The sequence below is a fragment of the Lissotriton vulgaris genome, chromosome 4_1, assembly GCF_964263255.1.
Source record: "Lissotriton vulgaris chromosome 4_1, aLisVul1.2, whole genome shotgun sequence".
Lineage (NCBI taxonomy): Eukaryota > Metazoa > Chordata > Amphibia > Caudata > Salamandridae > Lissotriton > Lissotriton vulgaris.
The window spans coordinates 2137267995-2137294557 of record NC_141691.1 but is presented as its reverse complement, the minus strand read 5'-3'; the positions used below and the strand labels follow the sequence as shown (position 1 = coordinate 2137294557).

At 46.2% G+C, this 26563-nt stretch overlaps 1 protein-coding gene across 1 annotated transcript in view; it reads right to left on the bottom strand.

Annotated features, from left to right (window-relative positions):
• LOC147725236 (pepsin A-like) overlaps positions 1-26563 on the bottom strand; it is a 186999-nt gene that overhangs the window by 36963 nt on the left and 123473 nt on the right. The window contains exon 7 of the mRNA XM_086966552.1: positions 25758-25902. Coding sequence (XP_086822678.1) covers positions 25758-25902 — 145 coding nt within the window. The remainder of the gene's footprint in view (positions 1-25757; positions 25903-26563) is intronic.

Genomic DNA, 26563 nt, shown 5'->3' with positions numbered 1-26563 from the left:
GACCCCCCGGTTGATTTTAAAGTCTCTCGTTACTTTCAGATCTTTAGTGTAACGGACATTGGCGCGCGTGTCATTATGGAGGTCAGCCAAAAAGTTGATCAAGTTATTTTCAACGCCCATGTTCTGCAAGACTTCCCAGAGTTTACTTCTATCGACACAATCAAAAGCCGAAGAAAGGTCCATAAAGGCCATATATAATGTTCCTTCTCTGGCTTGAGTATATTTGCCACTGATTAAATATAAGTTCAGGCATTGGGAAGTTGTAGAGTGCCCTGGTCTGAATACATACTGGACAGGAGTCATTATACTGTTATGTTTGGCCCACGTGTTCAGCCGGTTTAAGAGGATCCCTCCCACTACCTTTGCAACTGAATTTATCAGGGAAATTGGTCTATAACAAGCCGCTTTTGTTCTGTCACCCTTTTTATATACAGGGACGATAGTGGATGCTCCCCAGGACTTAGGAGCCCCTATTGCGGCCCCAGCGTTGATGACAGCTGTGAGGATTGGGGCCCAGAAGGGAATGTTGGATTTAAATATATCCGGTGGAAGACCGCCTGGGCCCGGTGCTTTGTTACTAGTAAGACCATGAATCCCTAATTCAACTTCTTTGATAGTAAAGTGCAGAGGGGTATTTTCAGGGAGTTTAAGTGTTTGCATTGTCTGTGGAGCGTCACTCATGAAGATGGAACTGAAATGAGAGATCCAATCGTTCTCAGGTATGACAGTTCCGAGGCTTTCAGCATTCGGGTCATCAAAGAGTGGCTTGTTAATTATACTCCAAAACTTCGAGCTATTGCCCAGAATTGAGGGATCGAGCAAAGACTCCCAGGTTTTAGATTTTATGGTCTTTTTGCGAGATGCAAGGGCGTTTTTATATTCTGCACGTAGGGCCTTAATGAGTGCAGAGTCTCTTGGCTTGTTCTTGAGGGCAGCTTTTAGTTTTCGATTAGCTGAGGAACAGGCATGATCAAACCATCGTGGATGTTGGGCAGTTGTTCCCTTTATGGGTACGGACAGCAATTGGTCAATCCTTTTTGTCACCACTGCGAAGGCAGATAAGATGGATTCCGGGGGAGTGGAGTTTGAGCCACAGAGATTGAGTTCAGGTTCACAGTGCTTTACAACGGTCTCGTGGAGATTGTCACTATTTATCAAATTCCATTTCAGGCGGCGATTGTTATTAACCGGTTTTAGCACTCCCGGGTCCTTGATATGTTTCCGAAGTGTGGTAAATAATTTTACCGTACAATTTTTGATTACATGAAATAACAATAAGGATAGCTCAATCAAATGAGAGGCAGAGTCCGCGGTATCTGAGTCATACGGGCTTTAATGGGATGCCTCGAGGCATGGGACATCGGGTTCCATCACCACAAGGTTCAGGAAGGGACATTCAACATTTTATTAACATCACACATTATATATAGTAAAACAGTATACTTGAAATGAATACAGTAGGCGTAACAGGTGAAAAGAGAGAGATAAGAACACATGTGCGTAACAGGAGGCGTGCAAGAAGGCGTATACATGGGCGTGTACCCGACATGTCAGAGAAACGTCACAAGAAACGTCACATGTGGGTGGATGCCTAGAGAAAGTTTGCAGAATCAGCAGAAACTTTTGGTCTACATGCGCGCGCAACTGAGCATGACGTGTAACTGGGGAGAGCTGGGGGCTTTGACTTTAGCACTAGTAGAGGAGACTAATATCTGGGATGTCAGAACGACCTGCACTTAAAACATATCTGATATCTTATGTTTGGAAGATGTAGTGTCTGAAGTAAAAGGTCTCTCGGGCAGAGGCCGTTCATCACTGAATGCTAGTGCGTGCATATGGATCTTCATGTGAAGTGCGGGGGCCATGGGCCTACCATGGTAACGGGAGCAGTGAATTACTTGCATGGAGACAGGAAGGCAGGGCCTTTGCTCTGCAGCCAGGAATATGTTTAACTATTTCACTAGACTGGAATGTGTTTTCGAGGAGGCTGAGCAGATAACTTGTAGGAAAAACATCGTCTTGGCAAGCAGACCAGGCCGAGCCGGGCACCGCTCGTCTGAGCAGGAAGTAAGGCAGAGGTCAGGGATGCATACCTAAACTGCAGCTTTCTGAGGCAGAAAAGAACTCGGAGCCTCGATTGAGGGTCTGGCTCGACTAGGCCAGAAAACATGGAGAAAACGTGTGCTTTACTCAAAAGTGTACCATGTAAAGACGTTGGCACCATAGGCCTAGAAGCCTAATTAACGTGATATTTTTGGAGAACTGTATGACTGACATGTTAGCGTTGGACGCAAATACATATGGGTCTTTCTAGCAGGCACGGAAAAGGAATTACATGACATACAGGGGACACGTGTGTTTGGATAGGGTGCGAGTGGGGGACACATTGGCTACCTAAAAATTTCTATTTCCTCATTCCCTCCTTGGCCCCTACTACACCCATTAAGATATATCTATTTTCATGAGACCATCTATCTGTTCATATAACATCATTTGTTCATCTTTTATCATTCGGGAACGGGAACTTAGACTTGGAATACAAGCTGTGGCGCACAAGCCGCAAATCGCTGGCCCACATTGCAGACAGAGACAACAACTGAATAGGATGAGTAGTATTATTCCTAGGAATGATAATAATTTCCATCCCCAGGCGGACATTACACTCCAGAGCCAACCGGACCAAGTCCAGGTGCCTGGATTCTGGTGTATCAAGTGAGCAATTTCATGGAGCCGTGTTATGGCCTTATACACGGATGGCGCGTTATTAGGAATAAACACGCAACAACTGGATCCGATCACTCTACAAGCCCCGCCCCTATCGGCCAGGATGACGTCAAGGACAAGACGATTTTGAAGAACAACAAGTCTCATAGCAGATTGCTCTTCGGTCAGGTTACCTAAAGCAGACGTAGTTTCATTCACTACCACTTCCAGTGTTCTAGTTAATTTGCGTATCAGTTTACTGTTTTGAACAGGACCTACAAAGAAAAAGAATCCTTTATTGAAATCTGTATATTGTTCCCACGTTGTCTCAGTCTGATCGACTATTGGGGACTTGATCTCCCTTCTGTGTCTTACATGCACAAGGCGTGAATTTCGATGATAATCAGGTGGGGCTAGGAAAACAGGTGGTAATAGGAATGCAATATAGCACGTCCCATCCCAATCATCAGGGGGCAGATGTACATAAGTGGTGTGACCACAAATGAAATAAGAATGGCGAGAGGCTTTGAAAGTAGACTTTCCTTTATCGCTGAATTCGACCACAGTATTACAATCACTGTGTCCTAGATGTACTGAACCATTCTTTCTAACACATAGTTCGCCTTTCACTGGCAAAACTGTTATAAACGGCAAGTTCGAATTAGTCTTGGACTGGACGTTCAGGATCATGAGATTGAGGGAAAAGTTACCTAATTCATACACTTCATTTTCTAGATCGGTCCCTCGCCTTTGGGGAAGACCTTCTGCGTCTGGGAAACATGCTTTATTCATGACTGTATTCAGGTTCCCCCATATCCAATTGCCTTGGGAAACTTTGGACTTACTGTCTAAAGAAGACATTAGAGCAAACCATGCTCCACATGAACCATTATGTGAGAACGGGTAGGGAAAGAGAGGCAGAGCTCCCTTGTATTTCTGATAAGGTGGGAGTCGGCCACATACCCAGCAATTGGTGGCATTGCTGGTCTGGTGAGTATGGTGTAACATACGAATGAATGTATTGTTGCGCATTGCTAATCGATAGGATAATTCATGAGGGGGTAGGTCACTGAAAGTGTGCTCAACAGAGTCATTAGAGGAATTATGTGCATGTGAACCAAAAGAAGGAAATAATTCATGTAACATGAAGCTTATACATATAATCGAAATGCTCAGAATAAACATGAAAATTAACGTTATGATACATCGGCTGTGCAAGTTTTTGCAATATTGTTCTCTCTTTTCGATTCGCCTATCTCTCTGACTACTTGGGTCTATTTTATTCATGTCAGAAACCTGTCTAACCGCTTCACCCGAGGGGGACTTATACAATTAAACGCTGTCTGACTTACTAGACCTCAACTTTGCTCGGTACTCCTGTTGGGGAGTTTTTCCTATCAGGGGGAGTTTAGAGTCAGTGTCTGAAAGGGGGCAGTCCTTTATTTCAGTCTCTGGACACGGTCCGTAGAACCGTTTAACGTGGCTAGAGTGGAGCCACCCCTTGCGACCTTCCAGCTTTACTGCGGTCCTCGTTGTCATCAACACCAGCTTTGGCTGCTTCCACCTCGGCTCCAGAGGGCTTGTGCGGTCGAAGTTGCGGACGTAAACAAAATTCCCAGGAACGATTTCATGCGGTTTCACTTGGGTGTTGTCCGGGAAGGCAGCCGCGACCTGTGAACGACAAGATAGTAGTGCAGACATCAAGGAAGCTAGGTAATCTGTCAGCATATTACTGTCGACATCGGTTATTCTACGAGGCATAGGCGTTCCCCACATATTGGGAGGTCGGCCGAAGACTACCTCATAAGGAGATAGTCCGGTTCTAGAATGAGCTACCATGCGCATATAGAAGAGGGCAACTGGCAAGGCTACTATCCAATCTACACCTTTTTCTGCACAGACTTTTGCTAATCGTGTTTTCAGAGTTTGGTTGTGACGCTCGACTAGACCTGCTGCTTCGGGGTGTCGGACACAGTGAAATTTCCACTGGTAACCTAACAGGAGTGATACCTGTTTCATAAGCTCGGACGAGAATAGCTGTCCATTATCTGAGTACACAACACGGGGCAAACCGTATCGCGGGAAGAATTCATGAACCAACTGCTTGGCAGTGGTCGCGGCAGTGTAATCTGGGACTGGATATGCTTCGGTCCATCTGGAAAGGGCACATACAACTACAAGGACATATTTAAATCCTCTACATCGGTCCATCTGGATATAATCCATCTGGAGGACTTCAAAAGGATGGTCAGGAGGATGGAATCCACCTTGTTCCACGGGGATGCCTTTGCCTGGATTGAACTGACAACAGATCATACAGGTACGTACTTTCTGTTTTGCTGCTGCACGCAAATGCTTGTTGAACCAGAGGTTTTGAATGCTGTCTAACATGACTTTTTCTCCTAAATGTGCTGGACTATGTGCTGTATTAATGATAATTTGAACCATAGAGTCGGGGAGGAACCATGTGGCTCTACCCTTCGTCATCCATCCCTGATCTGTCTGGATCCCTACTTGTTCAGTCCATTTCTTGATTTCGTCTGTAGTGGCATGTGTCTGTATGTCGAGTACATCTAGAGTTGGATCCTTCACTGTCATACAATGTGTCTGTGATGATATTTCAGTCTTTATCGTGTCCGTTGGAATGTCTGTTTGAGTCTGAGCTGTGAGTTTAGCTGTTCGATCTGCCAGGTCGTTACCCTGGGAAATTGTGTCAGTGACTTTCGTATGTGCCTTGCACTTCATGATAGCAATGGATGCAGGTAAGTGTATCGCTTCTAATAGAGCTTGAATGAGGGGACCATGCTGTATCTTGGCTCCATGAGAAGTTAAAAAACCTCTCTCTTGCCAGAGGACACCGAAGTCGTGAACGACTCCGAATGCGTACTGTGAATCTGTATATATGTTTACTTTCAGGTTCTTGGCTCGGATGCAGGCTTGGGTCAGAGCAATGAGTTCTGCTGCTTGGGCAGACAATGTGTCAATACGATGTGTTTCTATGACTTCAGTCTCAGTGGTCACTGCATAGGCGGCCACTAACTCTCCTGTACTTGCTCTCATACATGAACCATCCACATAAAGTGTCAGGTCTGGGTCGGGTAATGCAATGTCTGTCAAGTCTTGTCTGGGTTTCGTTACAGTATTGATGACTTCCACGCAGTCATGTGGTGTCAGGTCAATTGTGCTCGAGGGTAACAATGTGGCAGGGTTTAATGTATTGCAACGTCTGATCTCTATGTGTGGCTGAAACAATGTCAATTCATATCCTGTCAGTCTTGCTATTGTCAAGTGTTGTGTCTGGGTTCGGTTCAAAAGAACTTCCACGGAGTGTGGAACTTGTACCGTCAGGGGATGTCCTAACACTATTGAGTCGCTTTGTCTGATTGCTAGAGCTGTTGCTGCAACTGATTTGAGGCACGCAGGCACAGCCTGGGCCACTGGATCCAATGTACTAGAAAAATAAGCACAAGGCTTATTGTGTCCTGCTTGATCTTGTGTGAGTACAGATAATGCTGTGCCATCGCGTTCTGTGACAAAAAGTGTAAAAGGTTTGCTGTAACATGGTGTTGCTAAAACAGGTGCTTGACATAAGGCTTTCTTCAATTCTTCAAAAGCTTGTGTATGTTCCTGAGTCCAAGGGAGGACAGTCGAAGTTGCTGCCTCCTGTGTTGTCAACTGTATGAGTGGTTTAGCTAGATATGCGTACTGAGGGATCGATTGTCTACAGTAAGAAGTGAGGCCAATGAAGGCCCGTACCTCCTTTTGTGTCTTGGGTTGTGGCAAAAGTGCAATTAACTGGATGCGTTCTGGTGTCAACTGTCTCCCCCACTTGGACAGCAAGTGCAAACGGTAAACCACTTGCTGGGCACAGAATTGTAGCTTCGAAGGGGACACTTTATGCCCCTTTTCGGCCAAGAAATACAAGACAGTCAGTGATGCTCGCTCGCAGTCACGTTCGGTCCGTGCTGTTACTAACAAGTCATCAATGTATTGCAGCAGAGCAGTATCAGTAGGCATGTGAATACCATCTAGTTGTCGTTTCAGGGCTTGACTGTAAATACTAGGACTTTCCGTGAACCCTTGAGGTGCACGTGCAAATTTGAAGCTTCGGCCATTTAAAGAGAATCCGAAAAGATACTGGCTTTCCGGATGAATGGGGCACTAAAGAAGGCGTTCTTGAGGTCGATTACAGTAAAGAACGCAGCTTCAGAATCAATGGCAGTCAATAAGGAAGAAATGTCTGGCACTACTGGGTACTGAGGAATGATGCATTTATTTAATTCGCGAAGGTCAATCACCAATCGGTAGACGGGTGGTGCATTTGGGTCAGTTCGTTTAAGAATCGGAATGATTGGAGAATTACATACATTGGAGTCAGTTTCTATAACTACTCCTTGGGCAATCAGTTCGTCAATAATTTTCAGTAAGGCTGCTACAGCCTCGGGTGGCAATTTATATTGTCGGATTCTGGGTAGTACAACTCCTTGCTTGATTGTAACACGATAAGGTGTAATGTGCATACAACCTACATCAGTCGGACCTTGTGCCCATAAATGCTGTGGTACATTTTGCAATCTTGGATCAAAATCTCTCAACACATAATGACCTTTGAAATCACGTAAAAACAACCTCACTCCTTCCGGAGAACAACATATTACTGCTCCTAGAGCTTTCAATGTTTTAATACCAAGCAGATTTTCAGGACATGCTTTTGTAAGTAACAAGTCTGTAGTACGGGACAATGGACCAACTTCTAGGGAAACTGGCTTTGACACTTCGTTAACAATAGGCTTTCCTGAAAAACCTAGGGAAACATTCTGTGAGCCTGAGAGGGGTGCCCCTGGAACCTCGTCATGACTGATGGTAGTTCTGCTCGCCCCTGTGTCAATCAAAAATTTTCTGTCTTTCCCTAATACCTGACTATGTACATAGGGACCCTCTTGATCTACAGGAACCTCGATAAGAGGCAAGCCAACCTCCCTCTCTAGGCTGTTTCATGAGTACTGTTGATAATCAGGGTAATCTGACTGTGCATACTGGTACATTTGCTGTATGACATGTTGCGTGGCAGCAGTAGGTTGGGGTTGGGGCACAGCTACTGTCTGTTGTGTATTCTGTGGAGGTTGCGTATTCTGTGAAATATTCTGTGGAACATGTTCTTGTCTGGGAGGACGCAGTCTTTCTTTCATCCTGCCTGTAGCAATATTATATTTCAGAACGGTACATTCGTTGATATAGTGACCTGGCTGTTTACAATAGTTGCAATTCCCTTTAACAGGAGCTGCAGAATGACCTGGCGGTGCTGTACCCTTTTTCTGACCGTCAGCTGGAACAGACTGAGCAACTAGTACTTTCATTTTCGTGTCTTTCATACGTCTCTGTTCGTGATCATGTTCCTCTCTAATTCGGTTCTGGTGGTACTGTAGCATTTGTAACATTTGAGAAGGGGTATTTGCTTGCCACGTACTCTCGACTTTCAGTACTCTATTTTTAACTTGTGGTAAGGAATTCTCAACTAATTTGGTTACAAAAAGATGTGGATATGATTCACTACTCGTTTTCAAACCGCTATTAATAATAAAACATTTCTCGAATCTGGAATAAAAATCACTAGTGTCTTCATCTTGTTTCTGTTTGCAGGCTGAGATTGCATCCCAGTCTTCCTTTTTAATAGCCAATAACCTCGGCAAGACCTGAACTAATAATCCTGGTATTGCTTTAGCTTTGTCCCCGAGACCAGTACCTGGGATTCGTGTATTTTCTTCGTTTTCTAATTCAGTCCAAATAATCTTTTTATCTCCCACCTCCCATTCCTTTTCTTTAAGTTTTTCGTAGATACCGGCTGGCAACAGTACTTTTAACATTTTAAGAATATCGAGATATGTGTAATCTCCCATGAGTAACATGTCTTTTAATTCACGGTGAAACCCTGCTGGATCTTTGTCATGACAAGGCACTAATTTCTTCATTTCCAATAGTTCCATTTTAGTCAAGGGTGTGTATACGAATACTCGTTGAAGCGCACCCCCTGGGGCCTGGACGGGATGAACTTCTCGTAAGGGATTCTGTCTGTCTATGTAAAATGGTTGTCTTACTGGAGGTGGAACAGGAACGAAATGTGGAGTCAGGAAAGTTCTGTATTTATGGCGTTAAATGCAAAAAATGGAAGGTGCACTCAATGATTCCGTTAACCTTGTGGAACTTCGTCAGGGCTGTAAAAAGTGAATGTATCAACACATTTGATAATCCATAGTAGTGGTCACGTTATTTTAAAGGTATAATAGAATATCTACTTTAGTCATGAAACTGTTTGTACATATTAGGTTTATTTTCAAAGGTGTAACCCTGAGGTAATTTGAATATTGCCACCCAGACGGTGGCATACAATTATCTCACATAACAACGGGCGTTTTCAAATTCTAGATGTACATAAACGGACTTTCTTTATAATTTTGTCTTGTAGATAAAATATCGAAACAATATGTGTGTCTTGGGTCATGATCGTTTGTCTAATGTTGTGTTCTTTTGGTACTTGTAAGACTTTTTAATGTATATTTATGTATATATATGTTTGTCGCTTTTTACAGCCCTGACGAAGTTCCACAAGGTTAATGGAACGAAACGCGTTGGCTGTGCCTGTAATTGAAAAAAACTGCCAATAAAGAAGAAGATAAACAATATACTTTCTTTCCTTTGGACTCTCATTGAGTGCACCTTCCATTTTTTGCATTTGGATCTTTTGACCTAAACACCTACTGGTAGCAGGTGTAGGAAGAAGTATTGCACCGACCTAAAACTTAGAAACACAGAACTTGTAGTGCTTGACCCGGTCTGCTGCCTTGACCCTTTCTGTTTCTCTGTATTTATGGCGTTGTTCTAGAATGATGTTAATTAAATCAGTACCTAGGCCTCTCCATCTTTTTAGGAGTAATTCTTCCAATATATTATATAGGGGACCTGGATCAGAATGCTGACTCTCATATAATGTAATGAGATGCTGGATCATGTACATAGCAGCTAGTCGCTGTTCGTCTGGGGAAAGAGTCAAAAATGTTTGCGCTACTGAATCATCTTTATATACACTGTTATTTCCAGCCCATTGTACTGCTGATCGGGCTAATTCTTTTTCACGCATGGTGCTAAGTTCACTGTAACCTATTCGTTGTTTTAGTACTTTATCAGTGTCTTGAAATAAATGTTCAAGGGAACATTGTTCTGGTATGGGAGAAAGAAAACGTTTTTTGCTTTCTATGCGAATGGGTCTGTCAAAAGGTCTTGCTCTACCTACATACGCTATCATACCTTGGTCTTCTTCTGTATCATCTATCTCCTCCTCTGTCGTTTCATCCCTCTCGGCTTCCCTAGCTGCTTTTTCCCTTTTGTGTATTAGTACAATTTCTTTACTGATTTTCCTGTACATGGCTTCTATACAACCTTGTGTATCATGTTTACCGTCAGCTATATTGTTACTCCACTTAATCAGGATACCCTTTTCTTCTTTGCTTGTACCTGGCCGATCGCATTCCCTTATCAAACAATTTATCAAAAACTGTAAGATCATTTTTTGTGTCTCGACCTTATTGTGTGCCATGGCTTCGTGAATGCATTCTGGTCTCTCCCCTGTTCTAATGAAATTATATATGTTATCTAGATGTTCTTCCATATTTGGTAGAAGAACCAAATAGTTTGTAACTCGCCGTAAACGTAGTGAGTATAGTATCATCTCATCTTCACCTGGTACTGAATCATATCTGCAATCTGTAATGTACTCTTTAAGGGCGGCAAATGTCGCTGCTCTGGGTGTACGTTGTAATGCTAGTTCTCTAAGTGTCACTCGTTTTACTTGAGGCGGGGTGTGATGGGGGAGACCTCCTGTTGCGCCTCCTGAAGCGGAAGCGAAAACTTGAACTGGCTGTGTTGTAACTACTGGTGTCATAGCGGGTAAAGGAGGTATGTGTAATGGAGGCGGACTCTGGGGTGCATCTGTCGCAAAAGGATTGGTAGGACCAATAGCAGAAGGAACAGTAGCAGTAACAGTAGGGGAAGTGACAATAGGTACAGTAGTCGAGTCTTGGAGACTTGGAGGGGTCCTGTCTTGAGCAGACTGAATAGGCTGCTGTACATTATTAGCAGGTGGTACAGGTACACGTACATTGGTATACCCTGGAGCTACATCATCTAAATAGGAAGAAAGGAAAATGTCCGCTGCGGTCTATTTATGACGTAATTTAGTTGGAACCAATGGTGGTGGCAAGTTACGGGGTACTTCCGGGGTCGCCTTGGGCAGGCCCTCGGTGAGAACAGGATACATGCCTGTGATAAGGGCATTTCTTTGTCTGTCTTGTTGTTCTATTCTGACTTGTTCTCCTTCTTCTAGTAACTCTTTTTCTCTAGCTTTTTCAGATTCTTCTCTACTTCTCTCTGCTTTCCTGATTTCTTTCTCTGTTCTTCTATGCGCTTCTTTACGCCATAATTCTATGGCATCTTTCTGTGATTGTCTGGCTTTCTTTTTCCATAATGCTTCTTCTACTCTCATGATGCAATCAGCATCCCATGTCCCTGAGACAGGCCATCTATACTTCTCTTCCAGATATTTAGTATAATCCACCCACAAATCCAGGTACAGTATGGCATCTAAGCCATGCTTATGGTACATAAAATGTCCTGGAGTGTCCCTAGGCGGGAAGGGAACTGCTTCTTCGAGTATCCCTTTCCTAGTTCCTAACTGACGTAATTTCGAGAACAGTGGCATTTTCGGACTGATTTAAACGTGAACACAATAAACACAGTAATGAATAGCAAACAATCATTCATACCACAACATTAAATACATTAAAACATTTAAGACTGATATTATCTGGTACATAGAAAAACATGAATACTGAAATCTCGAGATACAATACTAGAATACTGAATCACTGAATTTCTAGATGCACTGCTAAAACAGTACAGACAGTACCGGTCCCATTAAGAGACACGTCATACCGTGTCCACCTAAGTGAACACGTCTGGACCTGGTCTGTGTACCCAGACCTGTCTTGACCGGGCACAAATTAATGGACCCGTCTAGATGCGTCCCCAACAACGGTACTCACCGGGAAGCAAAAACTGAAGGCCTCGGAAACTGGACTGGACTGGACTGCTACGACGTCTGGCAGCTACTACGCATGCGCTTCGGAACAGGTGGGCCTCCGGATACCTCGGACCTTGCTCTCTCGACTAGGGGCTCTGGTCGGGATCCTCCGCATTCCTCACCGCCTCGTCTGGATGCCGGACCGCAGTCTCCGTCTCCTCCGTCGGCCCGAGGGAGATAGCAGGAAAACCCGCAGGTGTGCACTGGTTCCGTCGCAGCTGTAGAAGGGGTCAGGGGCCTGCGTTACATCGCCGGCGAGTGGGGAAGGGGGGGGTCCCTGTTCGGGCGCCAGAATTATGTGGTAAATAATTTTACCGTACAATTTTTGATTACATGAAATAACAATAAGGATAGCTCAATCAAATGAGAGGCAGAGTCCGGGCTTTAATGGGATGCCTCGAGGCATGGGACATCGGGTTCCATCACCACTAAGGTTCAGGAAGGGACATTCAACATTTTATTAACATCACACATTATATATAGTAAAACAGTATACTTGAAATGAATACAGTAGGCGTAACAGGTGAAAAGAGAGAGATAAGAACACATGTGCGTAACAGGAGGCATGCAAGAAGGCGTATACATGGGCGTGTACCCGACATGTCAGAAAAACGTCACAAGAAACGTCACATGTGGGTGGATGCTTAGAGAAAGTTTGCAGAATCAGCAGAAACTTTTGGTCTACATGCGCGCGCAACTGAGCATGACGTGTAACTGGGGAGAGCTGGGGGCTTTGACTTTAGCACTAGTAGAGGAGACTAACGTCTGGGATGTCAGAACGACCTGCACTTAAAACATATCTGATATCTTATGTTTGGAAGATATAGTGTCTGAGGTAAAAGGTCTCTCGGGCAGAGGCCGTTCATCACTGAATGCTAGTGCGTGCATATGGATCTTCATGTGAAGTGCGGGGGCCATGGGCCTACCATGGTAACGGGAGCAGTGAATTACTTGCATGGAGACAGGAAGGCAGGGCCTTTGCTCTGCAGCCGGGAATATGTTTACCTATTTCACTAGACTGGAATGTGTTTTCGAGGAGGCTGAGCAGATAACTTGTAGGTAAAACATCGTCTTGGCAAGCAGACCAGGCCGAGCCGGGCACCGCTCGTCTGAGCAGGAAGTAAGGCAGAGGTCAGGGATGCATACCTAAACTGCAGCTTTCAGAGGCAGAAAAGAACTCGGAGCCTCGATTGAGGGTCTGGCTCGACTAGGCCAGAAAACATGGAGAAAACGTGTGCTTTACTCAAAAGCGTACCATGTAAAGACGTTGGCACCATAGGCCTAGAAGCCTAATTAACGTGATATTCTTGGAGAACTGTATGACTGACATGTTAACGTTGGACGCAAATACATATGCGTCTTTCTAGCAGGCACGGAAAAGGAATTACATGACATACAGGGGACACGTGTGTTTGGATAGGGTGTTAGTGGGGGACACATTGGCTACCTAAAAATTTCTATTTCCTCAGAAGTACAAAAGGACCACGTTGTAGCTCAAGGTAAAGAGGGTTGTGGTCGCTGTGAATGCTTTCAAGGATATCAAAGTTTAGAACCTGATGGACCACACCAGCTGAAAGGAGAATGTGATCTATGAAAGATCCTGACTCAGAACCTTTATAGGTTGGATTTTTAAAGGTAAAAGAGTCGACTTTCAGAGATAGTGCCAGAGTCAAGTTCAGGGCGTCCATTAAGGTGTTCAATCTTGTTCCACGATGGCAATGAGCAAAGTGAGGACCTGCTTTGTTTCCACAACCCAAAGAGCCCAGAGGGGTTGTAAAAGGGTTTCCACAGATGTGCGTGTTGAAATCGCCAACAATTATTTTATCCTGAGACAATTTTGTCCGGCTATCACTTAGATGATTTTGAAGAGTGACGATGTTACATTCGCGCAGGGAAGAGACAGAGTTGTAGAAATTGACCAGGGTTATTCCTTTCTTCCCCTTTCTGAGGTCCAGGATCTGGATATTCCTACTGTCCAGCTGCAAATAGTTTATCTTAGATTTAAGGGACAGACTAATAAATGTTGCTAAGCCCCCCTTTGCCCTGCCACTGGGTGAGGGGGATGCATGGACAAAGAAGCTTTGGAATCCCTCAATGAAGACATTACTGTCTACTAACCAAGTTTCCTGGAAACATAGTATGGTGTAATTATTAACGAAGGCTACCCACATCGGGTCGTTGATTTTGGACGCCAATCCTGCGGTGTTCCATGACAGTATTTTAATTGGGTTGGAATCATTGTGATCTAAGGATGGTGCAGGGGTTATGTTAGGAGAATGTTGCAATTGTGGATTAGTATTTGTTGCAAAGTTCATCTTATGATTTTTGGTGGTGGATGAGGGTTGAAAGACTGTGGAGGTAAAGAGGTTGCATGCTTCAGGTAAGGGAGGGGTAGGGATGTGTTCTGGAGAGGGACTAACTGAGTAAATAGATCTCGTCATTTTAGCGGTATTGGCTAAGTTGACCTCTGAGGGGTTAGAGGTTATTAATGAATTGGCCTTGCATACTACAGAGTTATCCACCCTGACAGGGCATGAAACGAAGGGTAAGTCAGATGGCAGTCAATCAACCTCATCCAATTGGTCGTGGTTGTAGAGTACATCATATCTATTGGACGTTGGGAACCCATAATTATTATACTGAAAGTTAGGATGGTTATAAGCTCGATGGTGAATGGGCCCTGGTCTCTCAAATGTTGCTGGAGGTTGATAGTTATATGTTTTACTTTCCCAAGGGTGAGCATATGGGTATGGGGCAAAACTCACTGGCATGCCTTGATAGGGAACAAAAGGGGCCGGCCAGGGTTGAGGGTTTAGCTGCGAGGTAAAGGGTCCTTCTTGGGCATAATGATGTTTAATTGTATTCCTTTGGTTATCTGAGCGAACGGGGTAAAAGTAACTTAGACCCATTGTACGGATCAGACTATTTGTCACAGGGCTCCTCCAGTCTGCAATAAATTTCGCCGTTCCTGCGTTTTTAAAGGTGACCACAATGCAGTCGCCCTCTGTGGATTTAAAACGTGTGCCCACCCACTCTACTCTTTTAACATGAGAGATGGTTCCTATTATATTGGGGGGAAGTGGCCTGTGTGTGGTTAGCCATTGCATCACTTTATTCTTTAATTCCTCATGCTTTTCCTCCCTGTTTGCATCTGCTTTCGGTACCCCAACCATGACTATTGTGTAGGGATTAGACTGTGGTGGTAAGTTTATATATGATGGTGTTCGTGTTGTAGTGGGTCTAGGTTGCTGTGCTCCCGTTACTTTAGTAGGGATGTTAGCGTTTGGTGGAGCTGAGTGTCTTATATTCTCAGTAATGCCTGTGTTTATATTAGAAGGATAACCCTCTGTTGCCCACTCACTGTCATCGTCATCCTCACATACCTGGGTATTATGCGTATTAACTGTAGGTATCACTGTAGTCTTATCAGTAAAATGAGCTGTTTGTGGGTTTGACGTCAAGTCAATTGCGGGGGGACTCTGATGCTGTGATTTTTTTCTGTTTACCTGTGTCCTTTGATGGATCACTTGATTTTTTTACAGTTTTTGGATTTTTGATATTGAGGGTTGTAGAGGCTGGAACAAAGGTAGGAGGTGTCTTGGGTATTTTGAGTAGTTTAAGAATACTGGATGATATATAGTTTTGAGCCCTCTCAAACTTACTCAGAGCCTTTTCGATATTAGCAATCTGTTGGCTAATAGGTTGTAAGAGTGATTTAATCAGGGTTTCAATCTCACTCATAGATGGTATGTTCGTGGTACGTATCTTATCTATGTGGCCTGTTTCCTCGTTGACCAGAGATCTCCCTGTATTGTTCTTGGTTTTTCCATGTGCATCATGATCCTGTAGGGGAGTTAGTGAGGGCCCCCCACGTGTTAGTTCAGTGGGTTTCCCCAAGGTTGTTTGATGCCACATATCTTTAATAGAGCGTTTGGGTTTGCCTGATAGGAAATGGGTTTTCCTCATAAGAAGTTTTGTTTTGCGCTTTTTTCGAGTGCCCTTAAGAAGATTGGATTGTTTAGAGGTTTGAGACTCTGTTAAGTCAGTGGCCGATGGATGTATCTCCACTGGGTGGGCAACCAAAGCTGGAGATGTAGCATTTTCATGTTGTTTATTGCTTACACGGTTAGTTAAAATCAAGAGACTATTGTCCAAATTATTTGTTGTAGACTCGGTGGACAAAAATTTAGGAGTGTTCTCTTTAACGTGTGACCTTGGTAAATCCGAGAATGATTGCATCAGTAAAGACTCCTGCGATGAAGCAGTGTCATCCATGTTTTGGGTGTTGTTAGTAGTGTGCGAGGACAAGTCTGGGAAGCATAAGTCTAGTGTCAAAGAGAGACGCCTCTCTGTGTCCTGAATGGCATCCGCCACGACACTAATAGTTTTTTGCAGCATTATGTCTATTGCAGTTATAGTGGGCAAAGGTGTACTCACGGTTTTCAGTCTGCTAGTAGATCTTGTTGCCATCGGTGTTTTCAGCGTTTTGGTCATCCTTAAGCAGTAATTGGTGCCCCGCACTCCGTCTGTTGTTTATGATGACTTTGACTTGCAGGTCCTACCAGTCAATCTTGGGGGGGTGGCCCGACCCGGCCACTTCAGGCCCCTGAGGGCCACAAAGGGCCCGCCCTTTGCCCAGACTTCGCCCCCGGGACTCCCGCGCGCTCCCGCGACGCGGGGATCCTGCTGTTTTTATCTCGGCTGTTGGCGCTCTCTGGCGCGTGTGACGTCACCTGCCACGCGCTGCCGCGAGGTCGGCCGGGTGTTGTGGTCCTGTCAGGATTGGACCAATTGCAGACAATACATTGCTGGTTTCCTCCATCACTAAACCCTCACCCCCTTCTTTCAATTGGACTCAGCTTGTTGCGAAGTATCGTATCGCCTTGGTTCAGTCATTTCCCAGTTGCCAGTGTAGTGGGGCCAGTTAGCGTTCTAGTGTTTGCTTGGAACGCTGGCTCTGGGACTTGGAGCGCGAGCGTTCGGTAAACGTCGCACTTCAACTGAAATTTCCCGAGAGGCGAAAGTTTTTTCATTCGCGCTCTCTCTCAGAGTATAATTCCTGTCATAGTTTGGTTAGTTCAGTCTGGTCAGGTTTACCCTCTCTCCCTGTCACCTGCCAGTTTAATTCCCCGGTGTTCGGCGGCTTGCCAGCTGCGTCATTCTTCCCGTAGCTGCCCATCTGCCTCACAGACATTAGTTTGGCTTCCGTCTGACCCCTTGACACGCTTCCAGCATATTCCCCTTCACCCTGTCAAGTCATCCTGTTCTTCAGCCTGGGTCGGCAGCAGCGGCTCCTTCGTCATTCTGGCAGCAGTACATCGTGCGCAGCGAAGGCACTTGAGGCTTGAAACACGGAGAGGTTCCCTCAGCGGCAAGCAGCATTTAGTCGGTGAGCTCGAACCGATTTCTCTTCATTTCTGAACTGGGTATTGCTCCTCCTCAGTTTGCGTTGAGACTATTGGAATTCTGGTTATTCGCTTACAGCAATAGACTATTAGCAAGACCTCATTGGAACTCACCAGTTGGAACTTGTTGTTAATTTCTGGAACTGCATTTCTACTCAAAAAGACTGTGACCTCATGTAGATAAAAATATATATATATATTCTTGTGTACCACCAATATCTCCTGCTCATTACGTCAGCTCAGCTACCATCATCTACGCAGCTGTATATTAGACCTACTAGAGAGCAGCTAAGGCTCACACACACACAGGTAATTGGGGTTAGGTTCCAGAGTGATAGTTCTAAGGAGAATAGAGTGTTTGGGAGATCGGAACTTAGTAATGTTGTCTTTATGTTTTACAGAATAACTCTTCACCATTCCTTGAGCGGGAGTAGATGATTGTGTGAGCAGTCTCTCTGTCTGTCTATCCACTTCCCCTTTCCCTGTTATCACTGTTGCAAGAGAAATCCGGCGCAGTGGTGAAGGGGAATTGGGAGCTAGCTTCTTCTTCGGTCTGATACTCCAGCGGATTCAGAATCTTCAGGTACCTTCTGACAGATTGAAGTGCCAGCTGTATTATCCGCTTGGGTGTCATGGCCGAAGGACTAGACCTCAAAGCCCTGGGATCCATTTTGGAAGATTTACAAAAGCAATTGATAGAAACCAGAGAGGAAGTTAGGAAATCTAATCAGGAAACAAACTTTCTTCGTCAAAAGATAAATGAAGTCACCACTAGTCCAAGTCCTGATTTTGGGGGTGCTAAGTCCCAAACCTTTAACCCTTCACCAGCCACTAGTGAGTTTTCCACACAGGTAGTACATGCCATGTCTCCCACTATCCCGCTAGCCCCTCCCGAAAGATTTCTGGGGGACCCAAATAAGGCACAGATTTTTGTCACTCAGTGTTCATTGCATTATCTCTGTAAACCAATAATATTTAAAGAAGATCAATCCAAAGTGGCGTTCATGCTGTCGTACCTGAGTGGAGATGCCGCTTCTTGGTCATTGCCATTGGTGTCTACCAATGATCCGGTGCTGTACAATTTTCAGGAATTCAAGACCGAATTTTTACGCATATTTGATCGGAGAGCAATCTCTCAAACCACCGACAATGAGCTTCTGGATCTAAAACAAGGAAATCGGGAGTTGGTGGCATATTTAGCGCAGTACAACAAGCTTATAGTTGAGACAAATTGGCCAACAGAAAAAAGAGCAGCAATCTTCTACAGAGGTCTGCGTGACGAACTGAAGGATGGACTCTCCCAGATTCCCAAGAGACCCACCGACGTCTCAGAACTTATAGACTTAGTTCTTCAAATTGACCAGAGGCAATCAGAGAGGCGTCAGGAGCGGCGAAAGGAAACTCAAACTTTTCCTCCGAGATTTGATCGCATGCGTCCAGAGAGTGTAAAACCCAAGGAAGAAGTCACGGTAGAAGAACCAATGCAAATTGGAACGGTTCGGGGACCGCTTAGTTCTGAGGAACGGGAAAAGAGAAGACAAGGCAAGTTATGTATGTACTGTGGAGGTTCTGGACATTTTGTCAAGGAGTGTCCACGCAGACCCAAGACATCGACATGGGTAAAAGACAAGCTTCACCAGTAGAAGGGGTTGCCCTGGTGGAAGCTGAATCTAAGTCAACTCCTCTAATTCAGTCATTGTCTAACACCATGCAGTTTTCGGCTCCTCATCTCATCCTATCTTGTCAAATAATTTTTGGAAAAGAACAAGGTGCAAATGTAGCAATCATGATTGATTCAGGAGCTACAGGAAACTTTTGTGATATTCTGTTTGCTAAGAGGTTGGGCATTAACTTTGTGAGGAAGGACAAGCCCGAGCCTGTGCGTGCTGTTGATGGAACCCCTTTATCTTCCGGTCCGATAGCTTTTGATACAGAAACAATCTCAGTGATTGGACCTGGAGAACATAAAAGTTACCTGCGATTCAGTTTAATTGATGCTCCTCAGTTCCAACTGATTTTGGGATTGCCTTGGTTAACTGAACATAACCCGAAGATTGACTGGGCAAGGAGAACTGTAGATTTGACCTCAGACTTCTGTCTGGAACACTGCTTTCATCCTCATATTGTGAAGACGGAGTCTAGTGAAACTTACTGTTTGGCCAATCAACCGCAAGTAATTTGCTTGGTGGAACTCCCCAAGATTCCTGCACAGTATCAAGATTTAAAATCCGTTTTTGATGAGCGAGAAGCACAAAAACTTCCTCCCCATCGTGAATATGACTGCACAATTGAGTTGGAACCAGGAGCCTCTCTACCCTGTAGTCGCATCTATGCTCTTTCGGAATCAGAAAATTTGCATTTGAAGGAATACCTTGACAAGAATTTGGCTAATGGATTCATCAGGCCCTCACAATCCCCAGTTTCCTCCCCTCTTTTTTTTATTCCGAAGAAAGACAAGAGCCTGAGGACCTGTATAGACTATCGGGCCTTGAACCTGGTGACTCGAAAGAACCGATACCCGTTGCCACTTATCTCTGAACTGTTGGATCAGGTGAAGGAGGCCCAGATCTATACAAAATTGGATTTGAGGGGGGCTTACCATTTGGTCCGGATGGCTGAAGGAGACGAGTGGAAAACGGCTTTCCGAACTCGTTATGGGCTTTTTGAATACCAGGTCATGCCCTTTGGGTTGTGCAATGCGCCTGCGGCATTTCAACATTTTGTAAATGATATACTTCGTGAATTTCTGGACCGCTTCGCAGTGGTGTATATAGATGATATTCTTATTTTCTCCAAGAATACCGAGGAGCATATCCAGCATGTTCGAACCATCTTGGAGTGTCTGTTGCAGAATCAACTTTTTGTGAAATTGGAGAAATGTGTATTTCATACAACCAAAGTGGAGTTTTTGGGGTTCATACTCTCTCCCGAGGGCGTTTCCATGGATGACTCCAAACTCAAGGCAATCCGAGATTGGCCAGCTCCAGGTTCAGTGAAGGAAATCCAAAGTTTCTTAGGGTTCGCCAATTTTTATCGGCGATTCATTCAGAATTTTTCTGAAAAGGTGAGCCCCATCACTCGTTTGTTGCGGAAGAACGAAAAGTTTATATGGGGAACAGAGGCAGAAGGCGCTTTTCAATTCCTAAAAGAATCCTTTGTTACTGCACCCATCTTGCAACACCCGGATCCGCTGGAACCATTTTTTGTGGAGGCAGACGCTTCCAATCTTGCTATTGGGGGAGTCCTGTCTCAACGCAATAAGAAGACTGGGCAACTTCATCCAGTAGCCTTTTACTCCCGAAAACTTACCACAGCAGAAATAAATTACGCCATCGCCGACAAGGAGTTGCTGGCAGTAAAGGTGGCGTTTCTTGAATGGCGACATTATTTGCTCGGAGCCAGGCACGTGGTGACTGTGTTCACCGATCATAGGAATTTGCAATTTCTAAAGTCTGCGCGAACCTTGACCCCGAGACAGCTTCAGTGGTCCTTATTTTTTGCTGACTATGAGTTTGTTCTCACATACAAGCCGGGAGTAACCAATGGAAAAGCAGATGCTCTATCTCGATTAAATGTGGGGGAGAATGCGAAGGAAAAGACAGAGGAATTCCTCATCCCCGCAGAAAAGATCTTAGCAGTTGCAGTAGTGGATGAGTTACAAGAGAAGATTGTCTTGGAGTTCAAAAAAGATGACTACTCGGATTGGGAGAATAAGGGTCCAGATCGAATGGTGGAAGATGGGAAACCTTATTTACAAGGAAAGATGTTTGTCCCTGGAGAGAAACTACAAGAGGAGATCATCCGAAGTTTCCATGATCAGCCTTTGGCTGGCCACAAGGGAGTCTTGAAGACATTGGAACTGATAAAGCGAAATTTCCTTTGGCCAGGCATGGAAGCTCAGGTTCGACAGTATGTTGCCACTTGTGAACTATGTTTAAAAGGGAAAAGTCTCAGGCAATCCCCACAAGGTCTACTTATGCCTTTACCTGTACCACCTTATCCTTGGCACACAGTCTCCATGAACTTTATTGTTGAGTTACCATCTAGTCAAGGGATGTCAGTCATTTGGGTGGTGGTAGACCAATTTTCTAAAATGAGTCATTTTATTCCTCTCAAGGGTCTTCCTACTGCCACTGATTTGGCCTCTTTGTTTGTTCAACACATAGTCAAACTGCATGGAATTCCGAAGGTAGTTATTTCGGACAGGGGGTCTCAATTTGTGTCCCGATTTTGGAGATCCTTCCTAAGTGGCCTGGGGGTGGACTCTCGTTTGTCCACCGGTTATCATCCCGAGACCGATGGACAGACTGAGAGAGTAAATCAAGATTTGGAACAGTACTTGCGTTTGTATCTACTGGATCAGGAGGGAGATTGGCCATCTTTACTAGCTCCAGCTGAATTTGCCTATAATAATTCAGTGCACACCGCCACTGGATTTTCTCCTTTCTTTTTGAATTCAGGTAGACACCCCAATATGTTGGTGGGCAAGGTTGTAGGAGACGTCCCAGCTGCTGAAGAAGTCATTCGTAAGTTACAGACTGCCTTGCAGTCAGCAACTGCAAACCTGGTCAAGGCGAAGTCAGCTTTTAAGCAGCAAGCAGATAAGGGTCGCAAGGCTAATCCAGTTTATCTTCCTGGGGATCAGGTTTGGGTTTCCACGCGCCATATGCGTTTGCGGGGAAATCGAAAGTTTCAACCTAGGTTTGTGGGGCCCTACTCTGTGGACAGAATGATAAATCCTGTTTGTGTGAGACTACAATTGCCCAAAACATTGAAAATTCATCCCACATTCCATGTATCGTTGATTCGGAAAAGCCCACCTAATCTTCGTAAGGTTCTCCCACCCGTTTCAGTACAGGTAGACTCAGTGGAGGAATATGAAGTTAAGAGAATACTAGACTCTAAGATCAGGAAGGGACAACTTTTCTATTTAGTGGATTGGAAGGGGTTTGGGCCAGAAGAACAATCCTGGGAACCCAGCTCTAATGTTCACGCAGCCAGATTAGTGAGAGAGTTTCACAAGACTTATCCACACAAGCCTAGGAAGGGGGTTTTGGTGGGGGGTACTGTCAGGATTGGACCAATTGCAGACAATACATTGCTGGTTTCCTCCATCACTAAACCCTCACCCCCTTCTTTCAATTGGACTCAGCTTGTTGCGAAGTATCGTATCGCCTTGGTTCAGTCATTTCCCAGTTGCCAGTGTAGTGGGGCCAGTTAGCGTTCTAGTGTTTGCTTGGAACGCTGGCTCTGGGACTTGGAGCGCGAGCGTTCGGTAAACGTCGCACTTCAACTGAAATTTCCCGAGAGGCGAACGTTTTTTCATTCGCGCTCTCTCTCAGAGTATAATTCCTGTCATAGTTTGGTTAGTTCAGTCTGGTCAGGTTTACCCTCTTTCCCTGTCACCTGCCAGTTTAATTCCCCGGTGTTCGGCGGCTTGCCAGCTGCGTCATTCTTCCCGTAGCTGCCCATCTGCCTCACAGACATTAGTTTGGCTTCCGTCTGACCCCTTGACACGCTTCCAGCATATTCCCCTTCACCCTGTCAAGTCATCCTGTTCTTCAGCCTGGGTCGGCAGCAGCGGCTCCTTCGTCATTCTGGCAGCAGTACATCGTGCGCAGCGAAGGCACTTGAGGCTTGAAACACGGAGAGGTTCCCTCAGCGGCAAGCAGCATTTAGTCGGTGAGCTCGAACCGATTTCTCTTCATTTCTGAACTGGGTATTGCTCCTCCTCAGTTTGCGTTGAGACTATTGGAATTCTGGTTATTCGCTTACAGCAATAGACTATTAGCAAGACCTCATTGGAACTCACCAGTTGGAACTTGTTGTTAATTTCTGGAACTGCATTTCTACTCAAAAAGACTGTGACCTCATGTAGATAAAAATATATATATATATTCTTGTGTACCACCAATATCTCCTGCTCATTACGTCAGCTCAGCTACCATCATCTACGCAGCTGTATATTAGACCTACTAGAGAGCAGCTAAGGCTCACACACACACAGGTAATTGGGGTTAGGTTCCAGAGTGATAGTTCTAAGGAGAATAGAGTGTTTGGGAGATCGGAACTTAGTAATGTTGTCTTTATGTTTTACAGAATAACTCTTCACCATTCCTTGAGCGGGAGTAGATGATTGTGTGAGCAGTCTCTCTGTCTGTCTATCCACTTCCCCTTTCCCTGTTATCACTGTTGCAAGAGAAATCCGGCGCAGTGGTGAAGGGGAATTGGGAGCTAGCTTCTTCTTCGGTCTGATACTCCAGCGGATTCAGAATCTTCAGGTACCTTCTGACAGGTCCCCCGGAGCGGTGGCGCGGAGTCTGATGCCCTCGTGACTCTTGGCGGTGGCGGCTGGAGCGTTTACTGTATTAAATGGCCAGGTAATGACTCTCGGCGGTGGCGGTGTTGCGGTGCTCTCCCCCGCGCTGCCGGGATCCTGCTGTTTTTATCTCGGCTGTTGGCGCTCTCTGGCGCGTGTGACGTCACCTGCCACGCGCCGCCGCAAGGCCTGCCGGGTGTTGTGGTCCCCCGGAGCGGCGGCGCGGAGTCTGATGCCGTCGTGACTCTTGGCGGTGGCGGCTGGAGCGTTTACTGTATTAAATGGCCAGGTAATGACTCTCGGGGGTGGCGGCGTTGCGGTGCTCTCCCCCGCTCTGCCGGGATCCTGCTGTTTTTATCTCGGCTGTTGGCGCTCTCTGGCGCGTGTGACGTCACCTGCCACGCGCCGCCGTGAGGCCTGCCGGGTGTTGTGGTCCCCCGGAGCGGCGGCGCGGAGTCTGATGCCCTCGTGACTCTTGGCGGTGGCGGCTGGCGCGTTTACTGTATTAAATGGCCAGGTAATGACTCTCAGCGGTGGCGGCGTTGCGGTGCTCTCCCCCGCTCTGCCGGGATCCTGCTGTTTTTATCTCGGCTGTTGGCGCTCTCTGGCCAGGTAATGACTCTCGGCGGTGGCGGCGTTGCAGTCAAAAGATCTGGGTTTAATCCATCACCGTTCTTTAGCCCACTCTGCCACACCAGACATGGCTATATGCAAATCAGTCTGACCCTGTGCCTCATAGGAACAATCCAGCCCGAACTGCCAAGCCATGTCTTCCCTGGACCGGAAAAAAGTTTTCGAGGACTGGTTTCTGGCATTCCAGCCGTCTTCAGCCCAGCTTGCTTGAATCCAGTGGCAAAGTGAGCAAGGGACTCACGTCTGAGCATACCCTGCCACACTTATGGCGGACTAAAGCGGTACTAAAGAAAAGTGATGGATTAAACCCAGATTGATTGATTCAGATGCTCCGTCCATCACCACCCTCTTTTGTACCGTGAGTCCCTTGTCCTGGTCTCACCTGTACTGCAGCACCTTGGCTGAGATGTCCTGTCCTGTCCTGCAGCAACTTGGCTGAGATGGATCCGCAACCCATTTTGGTGGACTGGAAGGTGAGTGTTGAGGGTGTGCAGGTGTACATTCCATAGTATGTGTATGTTGGTGAGGTGCAGTGCAGACAACACATATCCCACAGACACACATGTACACTTACACAACATGTATATGAATGAGATAAAAAACAAATGTCACTTATCTGTCACCCCCCACCCCCCGGGCCACCCCCATGAGTACTCTGCCTACAGGACACCGCCAGGCCAATGGGAACATCCAGATTTGCTCTGCATCACTCCACCGTCAGGTGGTAATGTCGGGCCGTCTTCTGTCTATCTATACTACTAGTATAAAGAGAGAACAGAAACCTTTTGGCAAGGTAAACTCGGGAACCACAGCGCCAATCCACACACCCAATACATTGTTGGAATCCTCAGGGTGTGTAGATGGACATAGGTGCCATAAAATAAAAAAAAAACGTAAATTCAAAAATTAAAATTTACAAATAAAGTAGTCCCTTAAAACTAGCGCCAGCCGCAACGTAGCGCTGACCGCGACCTAGACGTGCGTGATGACGACAAGCGGGGAGGAGCGGTGACGAGCGGCGAGGAGTGGCGGTGAAGTCCGGACCTCGGGGAGGAGCGGCGGCTCAGGTAAGGTGAGGCGGGAGGAGGGAGGCGGTCTGAGCAATGTCGGGCCGGGCGATGGGCCCGGGAGTGGCGGTCAAGTCCGGAGCGCGGCTCAGGTAAGGCAGGCGGGCGGGAGGCAGACGGGCAGGAGGCGGGAGGCAGGCGGGCAAGGGGCTGGAGGCGGTCTAGGCAATGTTGGGGCGGGCGGGCAGGGGCCCAGCCGGGACTGCACAAAAGCCGAAAATGCTGCCCCCAGCCCCCTTCTGCCCGGGGCAACGCCGGGGCGGGCTGCTAGTTGTGTATATATCTAGATAGGGCCGGCGGACAGCTATCAACACAGCAGTGTTTCAAAGACTGCTGTGGTGGCGGGCCGGCGGTCTGGATGCCAAGACCTGATTCAGGCCCTAAATCTTAGATCAACTAATATACTTCTAAATGTTTCTCAATCACATCCTTGTATTACTGCTAAGGGCTAGGCATCCATGCACTCAATGTATGATCAGTATCTGAGGAATACATACCAGTCCATAAGGATCTGACGTGGCTCCGATCATGCTTTGGATGAGGCTGATAGATGCAGGGTCACCAGCGATCATTGATGTCCCAGTGTCCACGATGGCCTGACATCCACTGCCGCAGGCGATGACCTTCCCGCTCATGGAGATGCTGTGGAAAGAGACAGGCTGGATTGACAGATCTTGAAACACGTACTCCTGGGGAGAGTCTGATTACATGTCCATCCTTCTACAAGACTCTAGCAATCCTGTACTTACCTTCGCACCTCCAGGGGCCCTCATACCATAGCTGTGTAGGGCACCAAGACCAAGCTTGTGCATGATAAAGAGAGGTCCCTATGAAATAAATATTTAGGGTCTTTTCCTGGTACTCATCACTGATTTGGGAGGCAGGAGAGTGGTGGGAGTGTGGCAGGAGTGTGGCAGGAGAGTAGCAGGAGTGTGGCAGGAGTGTGGCGGGAGAATGGAAGGAGAGTGGAGGGAGAGTGGAGGGAGAGTGGCAGGAGAGTGGCGGGAGAGTGGAGGGAGAGTGGAGGGGGAGAGGAGGGAGAGTGGTGGGAGAGTGGCAGGAGTGTGGCAGGAGAGTAGCAGGAGTGTGGCAGGAGTGTGGCGGGAGAATGGCAGGAGAGTAGAGGGAGAGTGGAGGGAGAGTGGCAGGAGAGTGGCGGGAGAGTGGAGGGAGAGTGGAGGGGGAGAGGAGGGAGAGTGGCGGGAGAGTGGCAGGAGAGTGTTGGGAGAGTGGCAGGAGAGTGGCGGGAGAGTGGAGGGAGAGTGGAGGGGGAGAGGAGGGAGAGTGGTGGGAGAGTGGCAGG